Raw genomic sequence first — 20,591 nt, 5'->3', positions numbered from 1 at the left:
GCGCAGCCGCCGGCTCGAGGCGCAGGCGGAAGAGCGGAGCGGGCGCCGCCGGGGCCGGGGGGGCCCGGGCGGAGGGGCGGGCAGGGCCCCGCGGGGGAGCCGCTCTCAGCCGGCGGTGGTGCAGCTGCCAGAGGCACCTGCCCCTGCTCGGTGTCATCGCCCCCGGGTGTTGTCCGGAACGCGGGCTCGTTAACCGGCGCGCAGCGCCAATTCACATACCCAGGCGAGGTATTTCTAATTTTTTTTTCTAATTTGCACGAAGTAGGGACAGAGGTGGTGACCCACGAAAGGCTGGTTTACCAATCATAAAACTTGACACTATACATTTTAACAACGACATCAACATTCAGTGGTTACTAATTACATATGTCTTTCGTTAATTAGACTTCAACCCGGTATTTGCTAGCTATAGGTCTCGCTTCTCATGGTAATCAGTCTGCAGGTGCAGTTCTTCCTTCCACTTGAGTCTGGGGTCCGTTTTGAGTATGTGGTCAGTGAGTTGGTGGTCAGAGTCTCCCACTGCCAGAATTTCCCCAGTTACTGCTCAGTCCTGACTTTACTCCCATCTGTCGTCCAGACAGCCCATTTGTCTTGCGATTGTCTTTGCTTTTCCTCAAAACAAAAGATTACCCAAGTGTGTGGTATTTCTAAAGCAATGGAGGATAGGGAGGTGATTTGAGACAGCCAGCACAACTTCACTGAGGGAAAATCTTCTCCGACCAACCTAGTGGCTTTCTATGATGGATCAACTATACCAGTGGATAACAGAAAGGCTACAGATGTCGCTTACTGGACTTCCCATAAAGCCGATTTTTGAGGGATTTATAAGCATTTTCTTTCTTTCACCTGACCACTGCTCTTCACTGAAAGTGCTACCCCACACCAGCTTATGGAGCTGGATGAACACAGCCCCACTGCTGCCTCCCGCTGCCTTTGTGTACATCTCTTCTATTTTCCACTAGCACTCTCATGATCAAAGTCATGTAGCTCAGCTTGCTGATTTGGCAGAAACCTCACCTGACAACAGCAAAAAACCCTAAAAGGTCATGAACATTTACCTAGATCCAGTCCATGAAGCAGTTTTCCACGTAGCTGTACAATGGCTCATGGTGCCTTGAGGGAAGGGAGGGAAGGTGTTGCCCTCTCTCCAGTGAGCTCAGGCTGTAATGGAATGCACGTTCCTGATGCACTTTCATTGCTGGCATAACCTGAGGTGTGCTCAGGGTGCCAGCACAAGAAGCACCCTCCCCTTCTCTCAGCTGGATTTTTCCACTGGCATTGCATCCAGTGAGACACACCTAAACTAACGTTGCAGAGTTAAATGACAAACACAGACAAGGATAAATTGTATTTAATACCATTACAAAAAGCTAATTTAGAACATGTTTGCTTATTAAATTGCACATATTGCTGGGATCTGTGGGAGAGCAGCTCTTCACAGGTCTCAAGCAAGGCCTCTCTGAGCAGGGTCAGATTATAAGCGATGTATCTTGGAGCAAAACAAGGGCCTAATGACTACTCTGCAGTGAGAAAGGAGACCCACTGTTGTGCACTGACCTCTACAGCAATAGCTCTTCGCTGATGCACAGACTGCAATACAACAATTATGATCAGCGTGAATGAAACATGAACAGCAATGCATATGTGAAACCACCATAAAAGCAGTGAGGCAAGGGTTAAAAAAGTGACCAAAAACACAGCTGAGAGCAGTAAAACTGGTAAACACTGAGGGCTGTGCAGTGCAAACAGAGCAGAAGGGCTGTGCTCTGGGAACAGAAGGATGGCTTCTGAAGCTAGGTCAGAGTACACTGTAAATGCCATCCCTGCCCCTGCTGTCACAAGAAGGAGGCAGAATGTAGCCATGGAGATACGCAAAATAAGGAAACAAATTGTGGAACAGCCCTGCTTAAGATAAATGTCAGATGAAGTAATCAAGAATTGGTGGGAAGCAACCAATACATTAATCTAACTCCTGATCAGAAGAGATCCACCCAGGGAGCGCTTTGCCAGAGAATGCCAAGAGACAGTGAGGGATGAGCAGCAGTAGTGAGAACTGGACAGGGCATGTTCTCTGGCACACAAACCCTCCTGGCTGTGCCATTTGGACACAGGTCTTGGAGTTATCAAGTATGCAAGTGTGAGAAAATTATAGAACAAATAGAATATCCCTGAGTTGGAAGGGACCTATCAGGACCAGAGTCCAATTCCTGTCCCTGCAAAGGACACCACAACTATCACACCCTGTGCCCCAGGGTGTTATCCAAATGTACCTTGTACTTAGGTGTGAGCGAAACATATGAGAAAATGATAATGTGGGCCCAAAGTCATTATTTCTTTCTAAACAAATATTATTTTCCAGTTCTTTGATGCCTCACACCAAGCTCTGTTTAATTCCTACACCTTCAAGCCTCCCATGGGAATGGGGGGACAGTACTTGATCATAGCAAGTTACAACCTAGAGCCAAGCAGGAAAACCTCGCCTCGAGCAGCGAGCAGCCAGCCCGCAGGTCCGGTGGTTTGTGGCGGGCACGTTCTGAGGGCGGCACAGGACGGGAGCACCGCGACACCCCCCGCTCCGCCATGGCCGCGGCCGCGCGCGGGGTCTCGCGAGAGCTCGCGCTGCCGTTGGTGCCGGCGCGGGCGGGCGGGGCCGCTTTGAACCGCGGCGGGCCCGGGCCGGGCGCGTCATGGCACCCGAGCGGCCCGCGGGGGAGCGGGGCGATGCTGCCGGCCCCGGCGCCGCCTCAGCCGCCGGCCCGACGCGCGTCGAGGTCCCCCGGCCCCCCTCCATCGAGGAGTTCACCATCGTGAAGCCCATCAGCCGCGGCGCCTTCGGGAAGGTGTACCTGGGCCGCAAGGCGGGCCGGCTCTATGCCGTGAAGGTGAGGTGTCGCCGGGGTCGCCAGCGCCGTGCGGGGAAGGGGCGCCCTGAGGAGACGGGCAGGTGTGGCCCCGGTACGAGCCCTAGGCCTCGGGGAGCGCCGCTGCTCCTGCACACCCGGTGTCCTGTCCGCACGGCCGTGCCCCTCTCTCACCCCGCTGAAGTCCTGTGGGGTTTGGTCAGGGGATCTCTGATAACGACAGCTGCTTTTGTAAGTACTTTAAATAAGGGGAAATAAACAAAAACCTTGCCAAGCGCCAGAGCGCTGTTGGCTTCTTGGTTGTAAACAGTTGCCGTAGCTGAGCCCCCTCAGCTGCTGCGTCTGCCGGGGCTAAAGCACCGCCTCTGAGACAAGACGAGAATAAATTATGAAAAACGTTCATGCTGAGTAAGTATTTTTAAAAAAACCCAACAAAAACCTGTTTTTCTATGTTGGTATACAAAGGACTAAAATCTAGGCTTGTCGTTAGTGAGAGCTTTACCAATTGTGCAAACTTTGTGATTAAAAGGATTATAACAAGCTACATAGTGCACGAAGAATAGGAAGCATAAAAACAGTCATGCAAAATAGGCATTGCTCTGCGGAGCTGTTTGTCTCTATGTGGTTTTATTGTGGGCATTTTGAAGTTAAATAATTTGTGTGCTCTGTTTTGTTTTTCAGGTGATGAAAAAAGCAGACATGATCAACAAAAATATGGTTCACCAGGTGCAGGCAGAGAGGGATGCATTGGCTCTCAGTAAAAGTCCTTTCATTGTGCACTTATACTACTCACTTCAGTCAGCAAACAACATCTATTTAGTAAGTAAAAAAATTGGCTTCGGCATTTTGTGATAGTCTTGAAAATTGAGTGTGAACTGTAGTACTATTTTGAAACATTTTTGTGATGATATTCTTTAGTCACTTTTACATCTTTTTCAGAATGGTTGAACAAGTAAAATATTTCTCTTCCTCTGGTGTCTTTGGGCTCTTTCCACCAATGTTCCCCTCTGTTACAAGAGAAACTTTTCTAATAGCTACTCTGTCTTAGAAACATGTAGAAATCTTGGGGAAAACAAGAAATCATTCTATTCAAGCAGAAGTCAAGTGACTAGAGGATACTCCATGGCTCACTTAAAGGAAATATATTTTACTTATTGCCAGTGCTCAAATTTTGTTACCGTTGTTGGCCTACATGACAAGGTGATAACTGAGTGGCAAAACAAAATGCTGATCCTCACAGAGTGCTGTGGGGCACAGCAGGACTTGTGTATGGGTATATATCCTGCCTCCACATAAGGATTCAGACTGTCTGCAGAGGGTCTGGCACAATTTGTGTGGATTTCTGTAAGCACACTTAGGGAACAGCTTGATGAAATTCTGAGACAAGGTTGCTATGCTCTCCTACAATGCATTTTGAGTCTAAACAAAAGCTTCTTTTTCTGGAATCTCTTGAACTGCTGAATGGAGTAGGGGACTTCAGGGTGAAGGATGTGTAAAGAAGATGCTAGAATCATGTCTGTGTGTGTGTATATATGTATATATATATGTGTGTGTGTTTATATATTTGTGGAAGAACACTGTGTATTGGAATGTAAGTACTGGAAGATTTCCTGACCAAAACCTCCTAAATTCATTCTTGATATCAGAGTGTGCTTCAGAAGCCCTGCTGACTTCTGTTTTATTTTGAATATGACATGGACCATCATAATGTGTCTGCAAAATGGTTCACTGGGTGTGTGTATTTTTTCCCCACTCTTTTTCATGTGTCTTAAATTCACAGTAACTCCAACTATTTGCATTTTTCACAATTTTTACTTATTTCACAAAGATCAGGTCTGAATTTAATATTATGTATAAATGATTGCAAAATAAAGTATTGAGATACTTTTGATTTGTATAGAACAGTTTGTCTTTGGCTTCAGGCCTTGAGTTTCACAGGAATGCTTTGCACTTCATTTTCTGTACTATGGACATACACAATATTAAGCTAAATATAGAAATAAAAGTATAAATTAAAATATATAATATTCAATATAGAAATGTATAATATTTATAATATAGAAATTTTTCTGTAGTTAGCTCTCAAAAGCTGTAGGCAGCTTTTTAATTAGCTTCTAAATGTAATCTAAGCAAAGGTCTAGAGTAAGAAAAATGTTTAATGTATGCTGTTATATGAAACTTTAATTATTTTATCCAAGTGAGAAGTATTGTGTGGGAAATGAGGTTTGCACAAAGGTACTTCTATCTGCTTCTGCTCTTTGAAATGTGAAAGTTATTTTGTATTTTGCTTGCAATTTTGAAATGTGTTTTAAGTTTAAAATTTAAATGCTTGAATGACAGGTGATGGAGTACCTTATTGGTGGAGATGTCAAATCTCTTCTCCATATTTATGGATATTTTGATGAAGAAATGGCTGTTAAGTATATTTCTGAAGCAGCATTGGCTCTTGACTATCTTCATAGGCATGGAATAATCCACAGGTGAAATTTCTTTTTTTTACAAATAAGTATTTGGTAGTTTGGGTTTTTTATTTTTTCACTCTAACACATAACCATCACCATTTCATTGTGGCAGCTACCAGTTCATTAGCTGGAGCTCCTGGAAGCTCTTTTTTCATGTGTGCACTGCAGCAATGTCCTGAAACAATGGCTAAAATAGAATCTGTCCATGTGTGCTGAGCACACAAAGCCCCACTGCTTTCCCCTGCCAGCTCTTCCCCAGTCCAGTGCTGTATTAGCAGCTGTGAAGGTTTAGGAACCCTCTGGGTACTGCACACATGAGCCTGTAGGACAAAGGGACACTGGCTACCCTGATGCTCCCCTATAGTGAGAGTCCTTTTTGCATTCAGCAGTTCTACAGAGAGCTACATGAAAACTCCTTCTGGGAGGTTTGCTTGTCACCTCTAGGAGCTGCTCATTACTGAGTGTTGTGATGATGCTACTTGTGTAGGACGCTTGTTGAACCTGCTGAAGTACAAAATATGCAACTCTTGACATGCATGCTCATTTTTACAAAGCCTGAGATGTTTGTGCCATATTTATTGCAAAGTATATTTAATTCTTTTGGTGTGTTCCTCAAATTGGAATCTTCTGCTGGCTGAGAGATGTTACTGTTAAACAACAGTGTTTTGTTTTGAGTGTTTCTGGGCAGTTAGCTTTCTTTGTGTTGTTCAGTGCTCTTTTTGCTGACTTCGCCTGTATTCATATTTTCAGGGATTTGAAGCCAGACAATATGCTCATTTCTAATCAGGGACATATAAAGTTGACAGACTTTGGGCTTTCCAGAGTTACTCTGAATAGAGGTAAGGGTTGTTTCTATCCTTTTGTTCGTATTAAAATGTATTTTTGCATCACATTTCCATATTCTTGAATACTTTGCATCCCTGTAAAGGGCACCTTTCAATTAGATAAGTGCAAATGTTGCAGTAATACCTGATTTCTAATAGGTAAGTACTGATTAGCTATGTGCTAGTAAGAGGTCTGCTCTTTGCATTGCACTTCAGAAGATAAAATACTTATTCTTTGGGACAAGGGTGTATGAAATATAATCTAGACCCCTTTCTTTGGAGGGATATGTTTTCAAAGTTTTCTGAAGTCAGCTAGGAGATTTGAATGGGTGAATGAATATTTCTGGCTTGTTCCTGTTTCTCTGACTACTTCTGCCCTTCAGTTGGTGTCTCTCAGTCCTGTATAAATTAATTTCCAAAAAATTAATTGGGACATTCCAGTCATCAATTTGAGGAATAAGGGGAGGTGCTAAGTCCATAAAAGAAGATTAGATCAGTGCTTTGGCATGTGAATGTTCTCTTTTCATCAGAAAATACAGCTGAATAGTCATGACTGTCTGGCACAGGCTGCAGATCTGAAGGTGAATAGCCAATTTTTGAACTGGTTTGAACCTCCTTAGCCAGATCATCCAAACTCATGCTGCACAGCACCAGTTCAGTTTTTTTGAGACAGCTGCTGGAGGATACATCCTTTTTATATAGTTAAAGGAATGTAGAAATTCAGAGTTGTCTGTGGAATTCGATTCATGGTTTTAAGAATATAAAGGAAAATCTTAGGTATTCTGTATTTTTTATCAGATACTTCTTTAACTGATATTCTAATGGGGCAGGTTATTGTGTATAGTTGAACATTATATGGAAGCTTTAAAGCTACTTACTGCTAGTGAGCAAAGAAAAAGATATCTAAGGTTGAATTTTCACCTAGGAAAAATTCTTGTGTAGCTTTTTTGAGATGTCTTTTGGAGTGATGCAGGTTTGGAATCAAATTTAGTGTCCTATTCCACAAGCCATAAGCTACAACTGCTGCCTAAAAACCAAAGCTGATATCAAATTAGAAAATGTAGTGCTTTTAGCATAGTATACTGGAAAAGAAATTTGACTTCTATAACTTCTGTATCTATAAATGTACAGATATGTAAGAAAAAACACATTGTGTTAAATAAGAATGTACAGGTAAGTCTTCAACTGGTTTTGGTGGCTTCATTTGTATATTTGTTGAGTATGTGCCTAAATTTTTTCTTCTTCATGAAACTTAAGTAAGTGTCTGCAACTTTGCCTTTGTTTAAATATCAAAATGAAAACCTGACCTTGATTTTGGGGTTTTTTCTTCTGTAGAAATAAATATGATAGATATCCTTACTACCCCATCAATGGCAAAGCCAAAACAGGACTACTCACGTACTCCAGGACAATTGTTGTCTCTCATCAGTTCTCTGGGCTTTGTAAGTAATTTTCACTATCTTTGAAGTAATTCATCCTTATAGTTCATTTAGTTATTTAGTTTATTTAGTTGGCATGATAAGGGCTATTCTTGCATCCCTTCTGCCAGCTGGTAGAATGACTTATGATATGTTTAGAGTACTTCAAAATTCTGATGTGATTATCTTGGACTGCATTTTGAATTACTGACTTTTTAATGGGCATGGCCAAGCTCCAATGCAAACATGAAGAGTGGCTGAATTACACTCTCAATCCTGGATTGAGAGTTTTTTGGACTCCATTAACTTTTAACTATGCTTCTTTCTGCTTGTTAGTATACTCCTCCTGTAGGAATGAAAGTGCCAGGGCCCAAATCAAGTCAGTCATCTGACAGTCTGCATGGAGTGGTTTCTCCTGTACCTGTGGCCCAAAAGGAAAATACCCCTCGTTCAACTAAATTATTCAGAACACGTGAGTATACCAGGCCTTGTGCAGAGGAATACCCTGGCTATAAGGTTGTGGTCTCTTATTTTTATATGTGTAGTGTGGACCCACTTCATAAAAGGTGTGATTCTATTGGTGTCTTGCTCTCCACCATTCCTTCAGTGCTTTACATATGACATTTTTCACCTACACTTCTTATGTCGTCTTCTAAAGTGGTTTTGTTTGATTGGGTTTTTTCAAATCGTGACCCCTGAATTCAAAATCACTCTTTAACATTTTATAGTAATAGTGTCAGTTCTTGACATACTTTCACTGAAAATTATTAAATACACCATTGTATGTTTTTATTTAAATTGTCTTATCTTGCTGCTTTCTCATTTCTAACCTGAAACGAGTAAGAAGGCAACTATTCTGCTAATGTACTGCTTTTACATTCTTGGCAAGTTCCCAATTCAAAAAAATGTGTGAATTGACTATGCAGGGAAGGTGACAAGAGAAATTGTTGTCACACCTAGCTTTCCTTAGCTTCTTTTGATGTGAAAGCTTAACATAATATGAGGTCAGTCAGTATATGTTGCCTATTTGTATCAACATTTGAATTTTTTTTTCTCTTAAGATCTGGATAATTCTCAATTAACACCTGTGATGCCAGCGAGGAGTTTAACTCCTACTCTGCTTCAGTCAAGAAACAGGTTTGGTTCCTCCAGTGTCAGTAGTCAGTCTCACACACACATGTCCAGTGTGGAATCAGAAAAGTGGAGCAGCCCCAGGTGGGGGAAAGATGTAGAGGTCAGGACTGTTTCATCTTCCCGCTCTAAATTAAAATTAGTTTGTACTTGTGTGTGCAGTGTTGCAAATGTTTTCTACTTACTTACTTGCCTCAGTTATTTTTAAGTGTTGAGAAACTTTCCTACAGCAGAAGGAGCAGGGGTTGTAATTTGTGTTAAGTAGGATTTTGGATCAAAGAAATACTAGTCCTGTGCAATATAGCAGGAGAAGCAAATGCTATTGAGCCTGCAGCAAAGGAGTGAAAGAGAAGTCTTCACTAACTATCGCTGGTTTAGCCCTCTCCTGCACAAGGTGGGCACTGCTGGGAGCAGTGGCTTTTTGGAAGCCAACCTTATCCCTATAGCTTCATTTGCTCAGCATTGCGAGCAAAAGAATTTCTTTAAAAGACAGAACTTGGGAAGACAATAAAATCCACTTCAAACTTCTACTAGCTGTTAAACTGAAAAGTTTCAAGCTTTTATTACTGAAGAGTTTTATATCAACTAACTGAGCACCAATAATTATAGCTGATAATATTTTATCCTAAAATATTTTCTCCTATTTTAATGTGTTAATGAAATTCTGCACAAACACAAACCTAAAAGAAAATGCTGCTGTGCTATGTAGCTCCTTGTCATGATTCCTCTTCAGAGCATACAGAACATCTTACATTTAAAATAGTTTATTATTCTCTTCTATCTGTTTCTTAGGCCTTGGTTTTAATATTGTGTTATCAAAACATTAGTAAGATCAGATTTTCCTTTTGTCATCTCTGAAGTGCAATATACTACAGGGTACTATGAGTGGGTTCTTTCCTTTGGACTTTCTTGGAAACTAAAAACTTCTGTAGCTTAACTTATTAAAATAAAATCACAAATACAGCTTCCATTGCTCTATTTTGTCATCCTCTGGAATATAAAAATATGGCATTTTCTATTGTATTCTAGCAAGCTTATTTTATGTTCTTAAGTCAAATTATCAAGTTATCATTAATTTAGTAATGATTTTATTTTGTGTTTTGAAGTATGGTTTTTTACTGGTGGTAGTTAGAATGAGTTATAATGCTTGCAAATCTGCATTTTATTATGGAGGTCGTAATAAAGTATTTAAAGTTAAACATTTCTGCAATGCTGTAATCATATTTTTCTTGATAGTCAAAAACTTAATGTGCTTTTTTGCAGCAAAATGAAGATGAACCTCATTCTACAACACGCAAAACCAGTAACAGTGAGTCAGATGTCCTTTCAAATGTTTTGTTGCCAAATAGCAAAGGTATTGAAGTTTTAAAGAGAAAAGAACTTGAGTCTGCCATTTCTCCCATTGCCAGTGATGATTCTGGCAGTAGGCAGAAGATGGGAAGTGAACGTTTGGATATAACAGATACTCCCGTGAGCACTCTGGATGTGAAAGGCATAGTAAGAAAGTGTATTTCTGAAAATAAGATTTGGAAAGAAAAAGTCTTTGTAAATAAAAGAGACACTAGTTATGAAACAGCAGAGACTTCCAGGTTACAACAGTCACTTTCAAGGCAGAATGAGCCTGTCAAAGAGGAAGAAATGTTTGAAAAGCCAGGTGTAAAAAGAAGCTTTGAATCAGTTGACACAAGTCCTTGTCAGGAACTTAATTATGTTAAAAAAAGCAATGCGGAATATAAACGTGGCTGTCAGATCTCAGAATTTCCAGCAAACAAAGGGACAGGTTTGACAACAGAAATTCAATCCTTAATGCTTTGTAATGATGGATGCCTATGTGACAGCTGCAAAAGCAAGGAAGAAATTAAGAGTTTTGTTAGTAACCAGGAAACAGTAGAAAGATCACTTACTCCAACTGTAGCTAAAAATCTTATGTGTGATCTGGATGCAGACTGTGGAAAGGATGATGAAAAGGAGTACATGAGCTCAAGTTTTTTATGCACTGATGATGAAAAACCTTTAGATGTCTTCAGTGCAGATTCTGACATACTTCCTGAAGTGTCTGTTACAGAAAGCCATCTAGAAAAACAGCTTTTAGATTTGGACAGGAGTGTTAAAGACCTCTCCTTTGAGGAAGCAAAACCTGAAGGTGTGCTAATAACATCACCAGAGTCCCGAGATGCCGCACAGGATGGAGAGGAGGCACACACAGTCCAGGACTGCAAGCCATTACATCAGAAAAAGGATAATGACCAGAAGCACATGGATGAAACTTACCTTGACACAGTATCTTCTCCTTCAGAAAAGATGATGGAAGCACTGAGTCTCTTTAAAAAAAATGCTGTTGTTTTTCGGAGTTATAATAGTCCAATTAATGTATCCAATATATCTGAGCCTTGCAGCATGGCTTCCTTAGATATAATGGATCTTTCACCTGCTTGCAGTGGCTCTTACCCAACAGCTATCACTCCATTACAGAAAGGAAGACCATATCACATCTATCAGGTAAGTAAGGAGGCAGATAGAAACTTTGTTCATGCATTGGACCTTAAGGACCTGAAATTATTTCAGTGGTAAATTTAGGAAAAACTCAAGTAGTTTGAGGTAGTCTGTCAAAATTACCTTTGCTGAAAGTGTTTCACCCGCTGCACTTGTGTAAGCCAAAATTATAATTTCTGCAAGAATTTAGCAGTAGTGTTATGTTCACTGGTTTGCCTTTGGCTCAGCATGCATTAACTGTCCATCTCTGAGAAATCTTTGCTGTTACAGTGAATTGATTAAAATAAGCCTGTGCTGTTTTCTCTCGTTCTGCTCCTAGTGCAGTGTCGTATTTTCTGTGAGCAGTTATAGGTTTCCTAATGTAATGGGAAGTATTTGGTTTTTTGCTTTTTTGTTCTGCACTCTTCCCAACAGTCTGTGAATGCTGTTCAGCTGCAGGTAACTGCCATTGTACTTGCTACATTCTTTTTTTTTTTTATCCTGGTAAAAGTGATGGTGTATTGTATTCTGTCAAGTGCCAATTACAGGCCTATTACAAAGATTGGTATAAACGTGATAGCTGCTAGATGTGACACTGGAGGAAGAAAAAGTTTCTCAAAGAGTAGGCATCTTTATGCTTCAAGACTGTTGAGATAAAGCAATGCAGGCACATTTCACACATGCTTTTCAGGGAATGTTCTGTGACTCGTTCTTGACTTGAACTTAAGTATCAATTATTGGATCCATGGCTAAACCTAGAGATAGGAGTTTGTGAGCTGGTTTTGTTTGACATCTGAAATCCTTGTTCCATATTTTCAGACCCCTCTTCGAGGGGATGCAGGCACACCATACAGAACTCCAAAGAGTGTTCGAAGGGGAGCTGCCCCTGTAGAAGGTGAACGCATCCTGGGGACCCCAGACTACCTGGCACCTGAGCTGCTTTTGACACAGCCTCATGGTAAGCCTTCTGTCAGTACTTGAAAGGTGGCATCTTTACATTTCGAAGTGTCTGTTGAACTGTAAACCCTTCAAGCAATAAGATTTGGAATTCTTTAAAAATAGCCAGTGCCACCGTGGATGGCTGTGTTTGCTTCAGGTATTCCTTCCATTCATTTACTGCTTTCTCATAGCCAGAGGTTTTGGTTGTCCATCATAGTCTTGTTCACTGCCAATTAGCATTGGAAGCTGCTTTGGCAGCCTGAGACTTGTATGTGGCTTAGGAATAACAACTTGATCATCCTGAGTGCCCTTAAAGATTCTTTGGGATGGGTGAGGGGGAATTCAGTGAAATTTTAGAGTGAAAGGCTTAAACCTCTGATTATTTTTAGAATGTCTTCTGTGTTTATTGATATTAAAGTTATGTGAAGCCAGACAATTTTATGAAGTTGCCTTAAAATCAGTTATTGAGTTGAATGACCTCATGAAACACTTCAGAAACCTGACAGGATCTTCTGTACAAGGGTGCAGTAATAGCCATCAGATTTTTGGAGGTTGGTTTTTGGGGTTTATTTTTTGTTTGTTTGTTTTCAAAATACTGTACTAAAATAGCATAATTTTGAAGGGCATAAGTTTCTTAGTCTCACTTTCTGAGATCCACTGAGATTAACAAAAAGTCTGAGATAGTTTTCTGCTAACTTGCAAGAAGCATTGACAAAAATGAAATACAATGTATCTATCTTTAACAAAGTTGTAGAGCTGCAAGCCTTGGAAAGATTACATGAGAGACCTTAATTGAGAGGTAGTGATCACTATCCTGTGGAGCAATAAAATTCTGCTAATATAAATTAACTAAAACTCTCTGAAGAGATTTAACAATTTAATGGTAAAAACTGAAAATACTAAACATATGTAATTGCTGTTTTGCACTTCCATTTAGGATTTCTGGTTATCTGGCAGGTGTTAAAACTGGATAATATTTTGGAAGTGTAATCAGTGCTACTTAGACAATGTGAAACTTGGTCACAGGCTGATTTCTCAGTGGTTACTGGGTTTTCAGGACTTCAGTGAAAGCTTGCAGAGTCTGGAGTTTGTCAGGAAATTACAAATCTCCAATTACCTTCAGTGAAGCCAGGGATTTTGGAACTCCAGATTTTCCCTTAATAAATATTTTGCATGTTGAGCTGCTTGTAAACATAGTTTCAATCCTAAATTAATAATGCTACAAAACTATTTTAGTTTTGTTTCTAATTTAGATTTAACATTGCCATCTTTCTTTATTGTGGGATCCTACCTTATAAAAAAAAATAAATCTTCATTCTTATGCCTTCAGAGAATCATACTTGATGATGTTCAGTGTTTGTATTTCTTATGGGGTTTTTTAGCAATAATTGTAATATTTTAACTTCGTTGTCTTTTCATATGCAGGGACTCTGATCTCTGGTGAGTTTTCTATATCCTGTGCAGAACTGAAGTGTTCAGCATAACTGAACAGTCAAAGTATAACCAGATCACAGTTTCTGAGACCATTCTATATAGAAAGGCATGTCCAGTATGCCTTCACATAAAAATATGAGATGCTCACAGGGTCAGGAAACATCATATCAATGTGACTAAGCTATCAAAAATTACACATGTGAACATGTACTTTAGAAGGAAAGTCAGCATTCTTAAATTGTGTAATAGGAGGTAAAGCCAGAGACTTTCTGGCTTTTCTCATTGATGCCTTTCATTTTATTGCAGACAGTCTGATTTACTTTGCCTATGGGTGAAGAAGATTTAAGTGCTCAAAACTTGGTGTTGCTGCTTCTTGCTTCAAATCACAGAAGCGTAGAATATGCTGAGTTGGAAGGGACCCACAAGGATCATTGAGTCCAACTCCTGTCTCTGCCCAGGGCAGCCCCAAGAGTCACACCGTGTGCCTGAGAGCACTGTCAAAACACTTCCTTGAACCCTTGCCAGGCTTGGTGCTGTGACCACTGCCCTGGGGAGCCTGTTCCAGTGCCCAGCCACCCTCTGGGTGAAAAAGCTTTTCTTAATATCCCACCTAAACCTCCCCAGCACAGCTTCATGCTTTCCTTGGCTCCTGTTTAACAGGAATATGGTAGGAGTTAATCTAATTTTAGTTAGACTTTGTGTGGGAAAAATTGCTGCTAAAACCTGGTTATTACATTGTTGAGAGTTGTGATCTTATTAGACTTTGACTGGAGCTGGGAGTATTTTACTGAACATCCAGGTACTCTAACAACAGTGGATGTGAATGCACTGCTTTGATGTGCTTAGCTTGGTGGGGCTACTCTTACTGCTGTTAGGAGGTGCTAAAAGTGTGTTAGGTTACTGGTTAAACACTTTGGTTTTCCGCATTTCTAAACTTAACAGTAGTCTTTGTGAAATGGCTCAGTTTGTTTGCTTGGAGGTGTCTTAGATACTTTTATATGCCAAAAAGCCAAGAATAATTAGATTTATTATCTTTCAATTTTTTTTTTATTTTTTTTTTTAACAGCAGTTGTGGCATCTATTCTTTTAAACAGTAGAGTGGGCATGGCTTGAAGATACAGAAAGCATAAAATGCATGCAGTGGTGTCTGGGATTGCTTTGCCTGCTGGTTTCAATGTAGATTAACAGGAGAGATTGGCAGAAAGCCAAACACCTGGAATGTGGAAAACCAGAACAATTTAATAACAAAACAGAGATGGCTAATAGCTACATATTGCCCCAGTCAATTCAGTGTAATGGAAGGTAATGCCAGCTTCACTGTGTGCTGGCTCATTTCTGCAAGCTGTCTTCATGATGTTCACCATAATTTATACAAACAAAAATTAAGTTCAGTAGTTTGAAACTTCTTAAAGAACCAAGAGAAGGGCAGAGGTGGAACATGGAGCACTCATCCAGGCTGTAATCATGAGACATCTAATTCTAATCACAAAACAAACTCTTGGAGAATTCAGCTCCTGGATTCTCTGTGATGGGAGTTGATAATTAGATTGCTACTAAGAGCCCCCTTGGTTTTATCAGTAAATCCCAGTGTTACCTATAATAAACTAAGGAGCAGAGTGACTTTAACAAGCCTTTTAATATATTTTTAACCTGCATGAATATTACATACAACTTGTCTCTTCATGATTTTCAAGAAACTTGCAGAATTTAAATATCTTCAGTTTTTGCTAATCTTTAAGTCTTTGCAAGTATCATTTGTGTGTAAGTGTAACAATGTGGATTTCTTTTACCAGGTTCTGCTGTAGACTGGTGGGCCCTTGGAGTTTGTCTGTTTGAGTTTCTAACTGGAATTCCACCTTTTAATGATGAAACACCAACGCAAGTCTTCCAAAATATTTTGAAAAGAGGTAATCTGTTTCAGTATGTATTCCCAATATTTGTTTTATAGTTTGAGTTACCAACTCAATTGTATCTTTGTCTGTAGATATTCCCTGGCCTGAGGCTGAAGAAAAGCTGTCTGATAATGCCCAGAATGCAATAGATATTCTTCTAACAATTGACACTACTAAGAGGGCTGGACTGAAGGGTTAGTATTAAAACTGTTCTTTGCAACTAATTGCAGATTTTTAAATGGTGATCTCTTCCTCCTGAAACTTAGAGTAAACGTAGTTTACTTTATAAACTTCGATGCCTCACTAGGTTCCACAGCACTTAACAAGTTGTGGTATTTTCTGCATTTCTTGTGGGGTTTTTCCTTTCTCAACAAGGCAATTCTGGGGCTGGGTTGTTTTGTTAGTTTTTAAGTTTTTAATTGAACTTCTGTTTTGCTTTACTGCTGTTCTGCAATGCATTTTTAGCGTTTGACATGTGATGTACCGAAGTTCCCTCTTATCTAAAGGGGTATTTGAAATTTTTAACCTAAATGTCATTGGGAATCTTGATTAAAAGATGATAGTTTTGGAGAGAAACCTCCTACAACAAACAATTCATTTAGAGACAGCAGGTTTTTCTTAGGAATCATCCTGCCTTTGCTGAATGCATGGGAGAATACTAAGTTGGACAATATATACTGTACAAAGTCTACTTTTTTTCACTTGTAGAAGGGCTTAAACATTTGCTATTGTTAACAGTGACTATGTTCTATTTAAAGGAAGTTGATAATGGAAAGAAATTTAGAGTGAGGTATTTTGAAAACAGAGAAAGAAATCTGATGAGAACTACTCAAGAAATCAGTAGAGAAGGAAATTACTATGGAAAGACTTACACATAAAGAAACTAAATGCTAGAAGCTGGAGTCAAGCCAAATTAAAATAGAGAAGGCACAAGATTATGAATGAATATTCTGTCAGCAGAAAATCCTGTAGCTTTGATAGTTTCCCAGAAAACAATTTTAAGGTGTTTTAGTTAAATACAATTTCTTGTCTTTATTTCTTGATTTTAGAGTGAAATCTAATTGCCTGTCAAAGGCAGAATTTTACAATAAATGACATAATGGTTTCTTCCTGTCTGTGCTTCTTCAAAATCCATTCTTTGTCAAGACTTACAACTCTACCTGGCCTCTTTGTCCAATTTATAGTTCACTGAAGTGAAGTTGGATGGCTAGTTTTCAGGACAACCATTAAGTTTTTCCTGTTGTACCTAAGTTTCCATCACTGTCATCTTCTTTCCCCTCTCCAAAATTTGTGCTCTCCCTTTTATTGCAACAGCATGAAGCCTTTTGTACTGGGAAATCCCAGCTATGCTGTTGTAGTACTGTGCTTCTCTAAATTCAATCTTTCTGGTAAGAGTAGCTTTAAAGCTGCTTTTGGCTCAGTGGAACTGTGTGGAACAGGTTCCATGAATGGGGATGGCAGCTACTTGTCCTGCCAACAGTTTGATTCTACTACAGTTGGGGGCAATCAAAGCCCAATTGAAGTTTGCACTTTTATGGACTTCTAAAAAGGAATACAGAACAAATCTACTGACAGTTATAGATGAGGGAACAAAGTTACTATGGGGTTTGGACATGAGGAAGTTTATAATGCTTATGTGAATTTCTGTTTCAGAACTGAAGCATCATCCCCTCTTTCATGGGGTGGACTGGGATAATCTCCAGAATCAAACTATGCCATTTATACCTCAGCCGGATGATGAGACTGACACCTCTTATTTTGAAGCTAGAAACAATGCTCAGCACCTGACTGTGTCTGGATTTAGTTTGTAGCATCAAGATAAGTGACCATTCTCCATTTGCACACTTAGATGTTCTCTTGTAAACCCTAGTTTGGTCTTGACTGAGTTTCCTTGCTGAATTTAGTGTGTTTCAAGTTGCCAGTCTATTTTTATTATAGCCTCCTTTATTCTAAAGTGAAACTACTGTATGAAACTGGTATCAAGTGCCTTCATGCTACTTTTTATTTCACTGCACCTTACTAAGAGGCCAGAGCATTGTGTTTCTTGGAGCTAGTAACTCTGGGCAGTAAAAAGCTCCATGGCTTTTTAGCAATTAATTATTCCAGTTAGGAAGCGTGGCTTTATTTCCCAGCTAAACATAACAGGGAAAGGATATAAATTGTAATTGTATCTAATTAATAATTTACCTGTTAGTGGTTCAGTGTGGTGGCAAGCTGGTTTGGGAGCAGTCCTTTCTGACCAGTGTGAATATATGTCCACTGTGCAAAATTGGTCATTTCTATTCAAGTTGGAAAATTGAAATCTTAATGCAGCATTGAAATGTCTTGTCTTCTGTTTGTCTTATTCCCAAGAAGGGATGAGAAGATACAGTTGTGTCCCAGGTTAATTTGGCTAGAAGTAGCACGTGAGACTGGCAGGAGTTCCTCTGGTTATTATCCTGTTCTAGAGAAACGGGGCAGGGAGATGATACTTGGGGCAAGTCTGTTAAACAAATGCTCTGCTTGAGTTGTTGTATTGTAGCCATTTGGGATGTAGGAAGCTGGACTGGATATACATTTTATCAGTTACTGGTTTTATATAGAAAATGTCCAGTGTTTGTGTGTGCTCACTTGTGTCAGGTGACAGGTGATTTTTTGTTTTCCAGCAATAGTATTCATACTGAAACTGCCAAATATTGAAGACCATAATATATTGTAGGCTAACAGACTGTTCTGTAAACTCACAGCCAGAGCTTGGGATTTTGACTAGAATATAAGATAGAAGTGTATATTCTGTATAAGCCTGAATTAGGGATAAGTATATTTAAGTTTATCTTTAAATGCAATACAAAACTTGTGGCTGCTAGGTTTTAGAGGCTTATTTGTAGATAATCCTATTTAAATAATTGTCAGTATTTTTCTTACATAGGTGTGTCTAACTTAAAGGAGATTTTCATTTTTCAGGTTAATACATTTTAGATAAAGATCATTTGTCCTACATGGTGTTGCCAGCCAAGGGCCATGTACCAGAAACCAAACATTTTGCCAGAGATTTTTGCCAAGTGCCTTCTGGTTTCATTAACTGACTCTTTGTAGCGGTAGTGAGTTGTCCCTTCCTGGAAGACAAGAATTATTGATGGAATTCTGAGCAAATAGTGTCTGCCAGGCTTCCTGCTGTACCCTCAGGTTGCTGGGAAAGGAATGGGAATGATGAAGAAAAAAGTCTTTTTCCTAGAAAGACTTAAAAAGAGCTGATGCTTAATAGCTCAGAATGACCAATCCCAGCTCTTGGTGTGATAACTCAAATTTGGCAAGTTGCAAAACATGCAGTGAATCTCACTCCCTTTACTAAGGACTGCAGTTTCAGAAAACTTCTAAATTGTTCAGTCTCACTGCAATTGTTACATGACAGAAAAGGTGCAAACAAATTAATGCACTACTGAAGCAGTATGTGGTATGGACACTCTCTGAAAGTGACAAGTTCTTTAGTGATTTTCCTGTGTACAGTTAGAATGATAAACTGGGGTAGGAGGATACCTTAATTACTGGTATTTTATGCAACTTATTCTTCGATTTCTAGTAATCTAGTTTAAGAAAGCAAGTCTTACAAGAATTAACTATGATTATTTGTGGAGGAAATAATATAAAGTGAACACCACGACAGCTCTTTGTCTTCAGTGCTTTACAGTGGTTACACCTGTTCCCTTTTGGCAGTATAACACATTGCCATCAAGGTGGCACTGGTATCATCTTTTCTAACCCCTTGAAATAGTTCTGAATCATCTACAAGGGTCAAGTAAGCTTCTATTAAAAACTTATCCTAAAAGAAAATAATGGAGTTTCTACCAGTTGATTAATAAAATACAAAAACATAGAATCTATAGAACAGTAAATAGGCCAATTGACATATCTGAATGTTTAATATGAAGTTATCACTACACTGCTGTCCAAAATTTGAATTTTGCACAATTAGCCCTGAAAATATTGCAATACCTTGTTCTCTTTATTATCTTGCATTTATTCTATAACAAATATGGAGTTGAATGTCAGGTGTTGACTGAGATTTGTGATGTGGTTTTGTTAGCTGTGAAATGTTTTGGTTGGTGGGGCTTTTATCTTTCCTAAAAAGGTGAATCCTAGCTTTATTGTTCAGCATGAAATTCCTTATCAACTCAATCCCATTGGTTTTGCTCCACTTGTTGCTTGATTTGAAATACTACAGGTAAAAGTTTAAATCTATAATGTAGTAGCTGAAATATATTTAAAGTTTCTTCTCATTAGTAATGAGCTATAAATAATTGTGCAGGGTGGCAAAAGTTTCTGATCCTCAGAAACTGTGGAATACCACTTGGCAAGTACTCCAGCTATTACATGGTGCTCCCTGAAGGCCTAAACTTTATGTGTATAACCTACACAAACTCTGTAGCGTCCTGGTAATCTTGTGAGATAGTTTATCAGCCATTAGCATAGACCATCTGAAAACTACTGGAGAGATCAGCATTGTACTTTGTTACACAGAAGCAGCAGTCTTGGACAGTTATTCCCAGCCCTTACGTGCTGTTGGGCTCACATGCACGTGGGGCAGTGTGCAGGGCCCAAGGTGCTGAAGTGCTGCCATGTGTTGTTCAGCTCAGAGGTTCCAGTTTCAGCATGACTGGGTTTACCCATGGTTACTTTGGCAATAAAATGCACTTTTCCTCTCCATTCTCCAAAAGTTCACTTTGCACTTCAAAATTTACACTTCAAAAATTCACTTTACTTTTGTGTAAATATATAAAATAAAATAGGGCAGTTGTACTGTTGTTTCTGCATATTGTTTTTCTTTCACTGTGTTACTTTTGCCTCTGCCAGAGTGCGGCAGATGCATTTTTACACAAAGAAACCCTGAGTGCTTCCTACTACCTCAGCAAAGGCAGTGACTTTAAGTAAGGAAATACCTAATACTTCCAGTACAGGTGTGTATGTCCTTCAGTTAGTTCAGAACTTGCTAGCCCATGCCTGCAGGCTTTAGTACCAGCTGCATTTGTGCACTGAATGGCAGGAGAGCAAAGTCCTGAGTGGGCTTGTAATCTCCTGCAAGGTGTGAGTCTCCTCTGCATAACTAGAATGAGTCAAGAAAGGGTGGAGGCTCCATCTCCTCAGTTCTTGCTGTGCTGCCACAGCACCAGAACAGAAGAAA

At 39.7% G+C, this 20,591-nt stretch overlaps 1 protein-coding gene across 3 annotated transcripts; it reads left to right on the top strand.

Moving 5' to 3' along the window:
* The first annotated feature begins 147 nt into the window (after window positions 1-147).
* Window positions 148-20,223, top strand: MASTL (microtubule associated serine/threonine kinase like). 3 transcript variants are annotated; one of them, XM_056485720.1, is made up of 13 exons: window positions 1,393-2,882; window positions 3,543-3,680; window positions 5,202-5,341; window positions 6,074-6,162; window positions 7,483-7,589; window positions 7,902-8,037; window positions 8,627-8,799; window positions 9,960-10,005; window positions 10,861-11,195; window positions 11,988-12,126; window positions 15,335-15,448; window positions 15,526-15,627; window positions 17,087-20,223. In XM_056485720.1, exons 1-13 carry the CDS (start codon window positions 2,688-2,690, stop codon window positions 17,242-17,244), a joined length of 1,872 nt encoding a protein of 623 aa, XP_056341695.1. In that variant the 5' UTR covers window positions 1,393-2,687; the 3' UTR covers window positions 17,245-20,223. The 3 variants fall into 3 exon arrangements, with proteins under 3 accessions (XP_056341694.1, XP_056341695.1, XP_056341693.1); XM_056485719.1 differs by lacking the exon at window positions 1,393-2,882 and adding an exon at window positions 148-228 and having other exon boundaries at window positions 9,960-11,195; XM_056485718.1 differs by having other exon boundaries at window positions 1,394-2,882; window positions 9,960-11,195.
* The last annotated feature ends 368 nt before the right edge of the window (window positions 20,224-20,591 follow it).

The sequence above is a fragment of the Oenanthe melanoleuca genome, chromosome 2, assembly GCF_029582105.1.
Source record: "Oenanthe melanoleuca isolate GR-GAL-2019-014 chromosome 2, OMel1.0, whole genome shotgun sequence".
NCBI classification, from domain to species: Eukaryota; Metazoa; Chordata; class Aves; order Passeriformes; family Muscicapidae; genus Oenanthe; species Oenanthe melanoleuca.
Note: the sequence above shows the minus strand (reverse complement) of the source record. Positions and strands in the feature narration are given on the sequence as shown.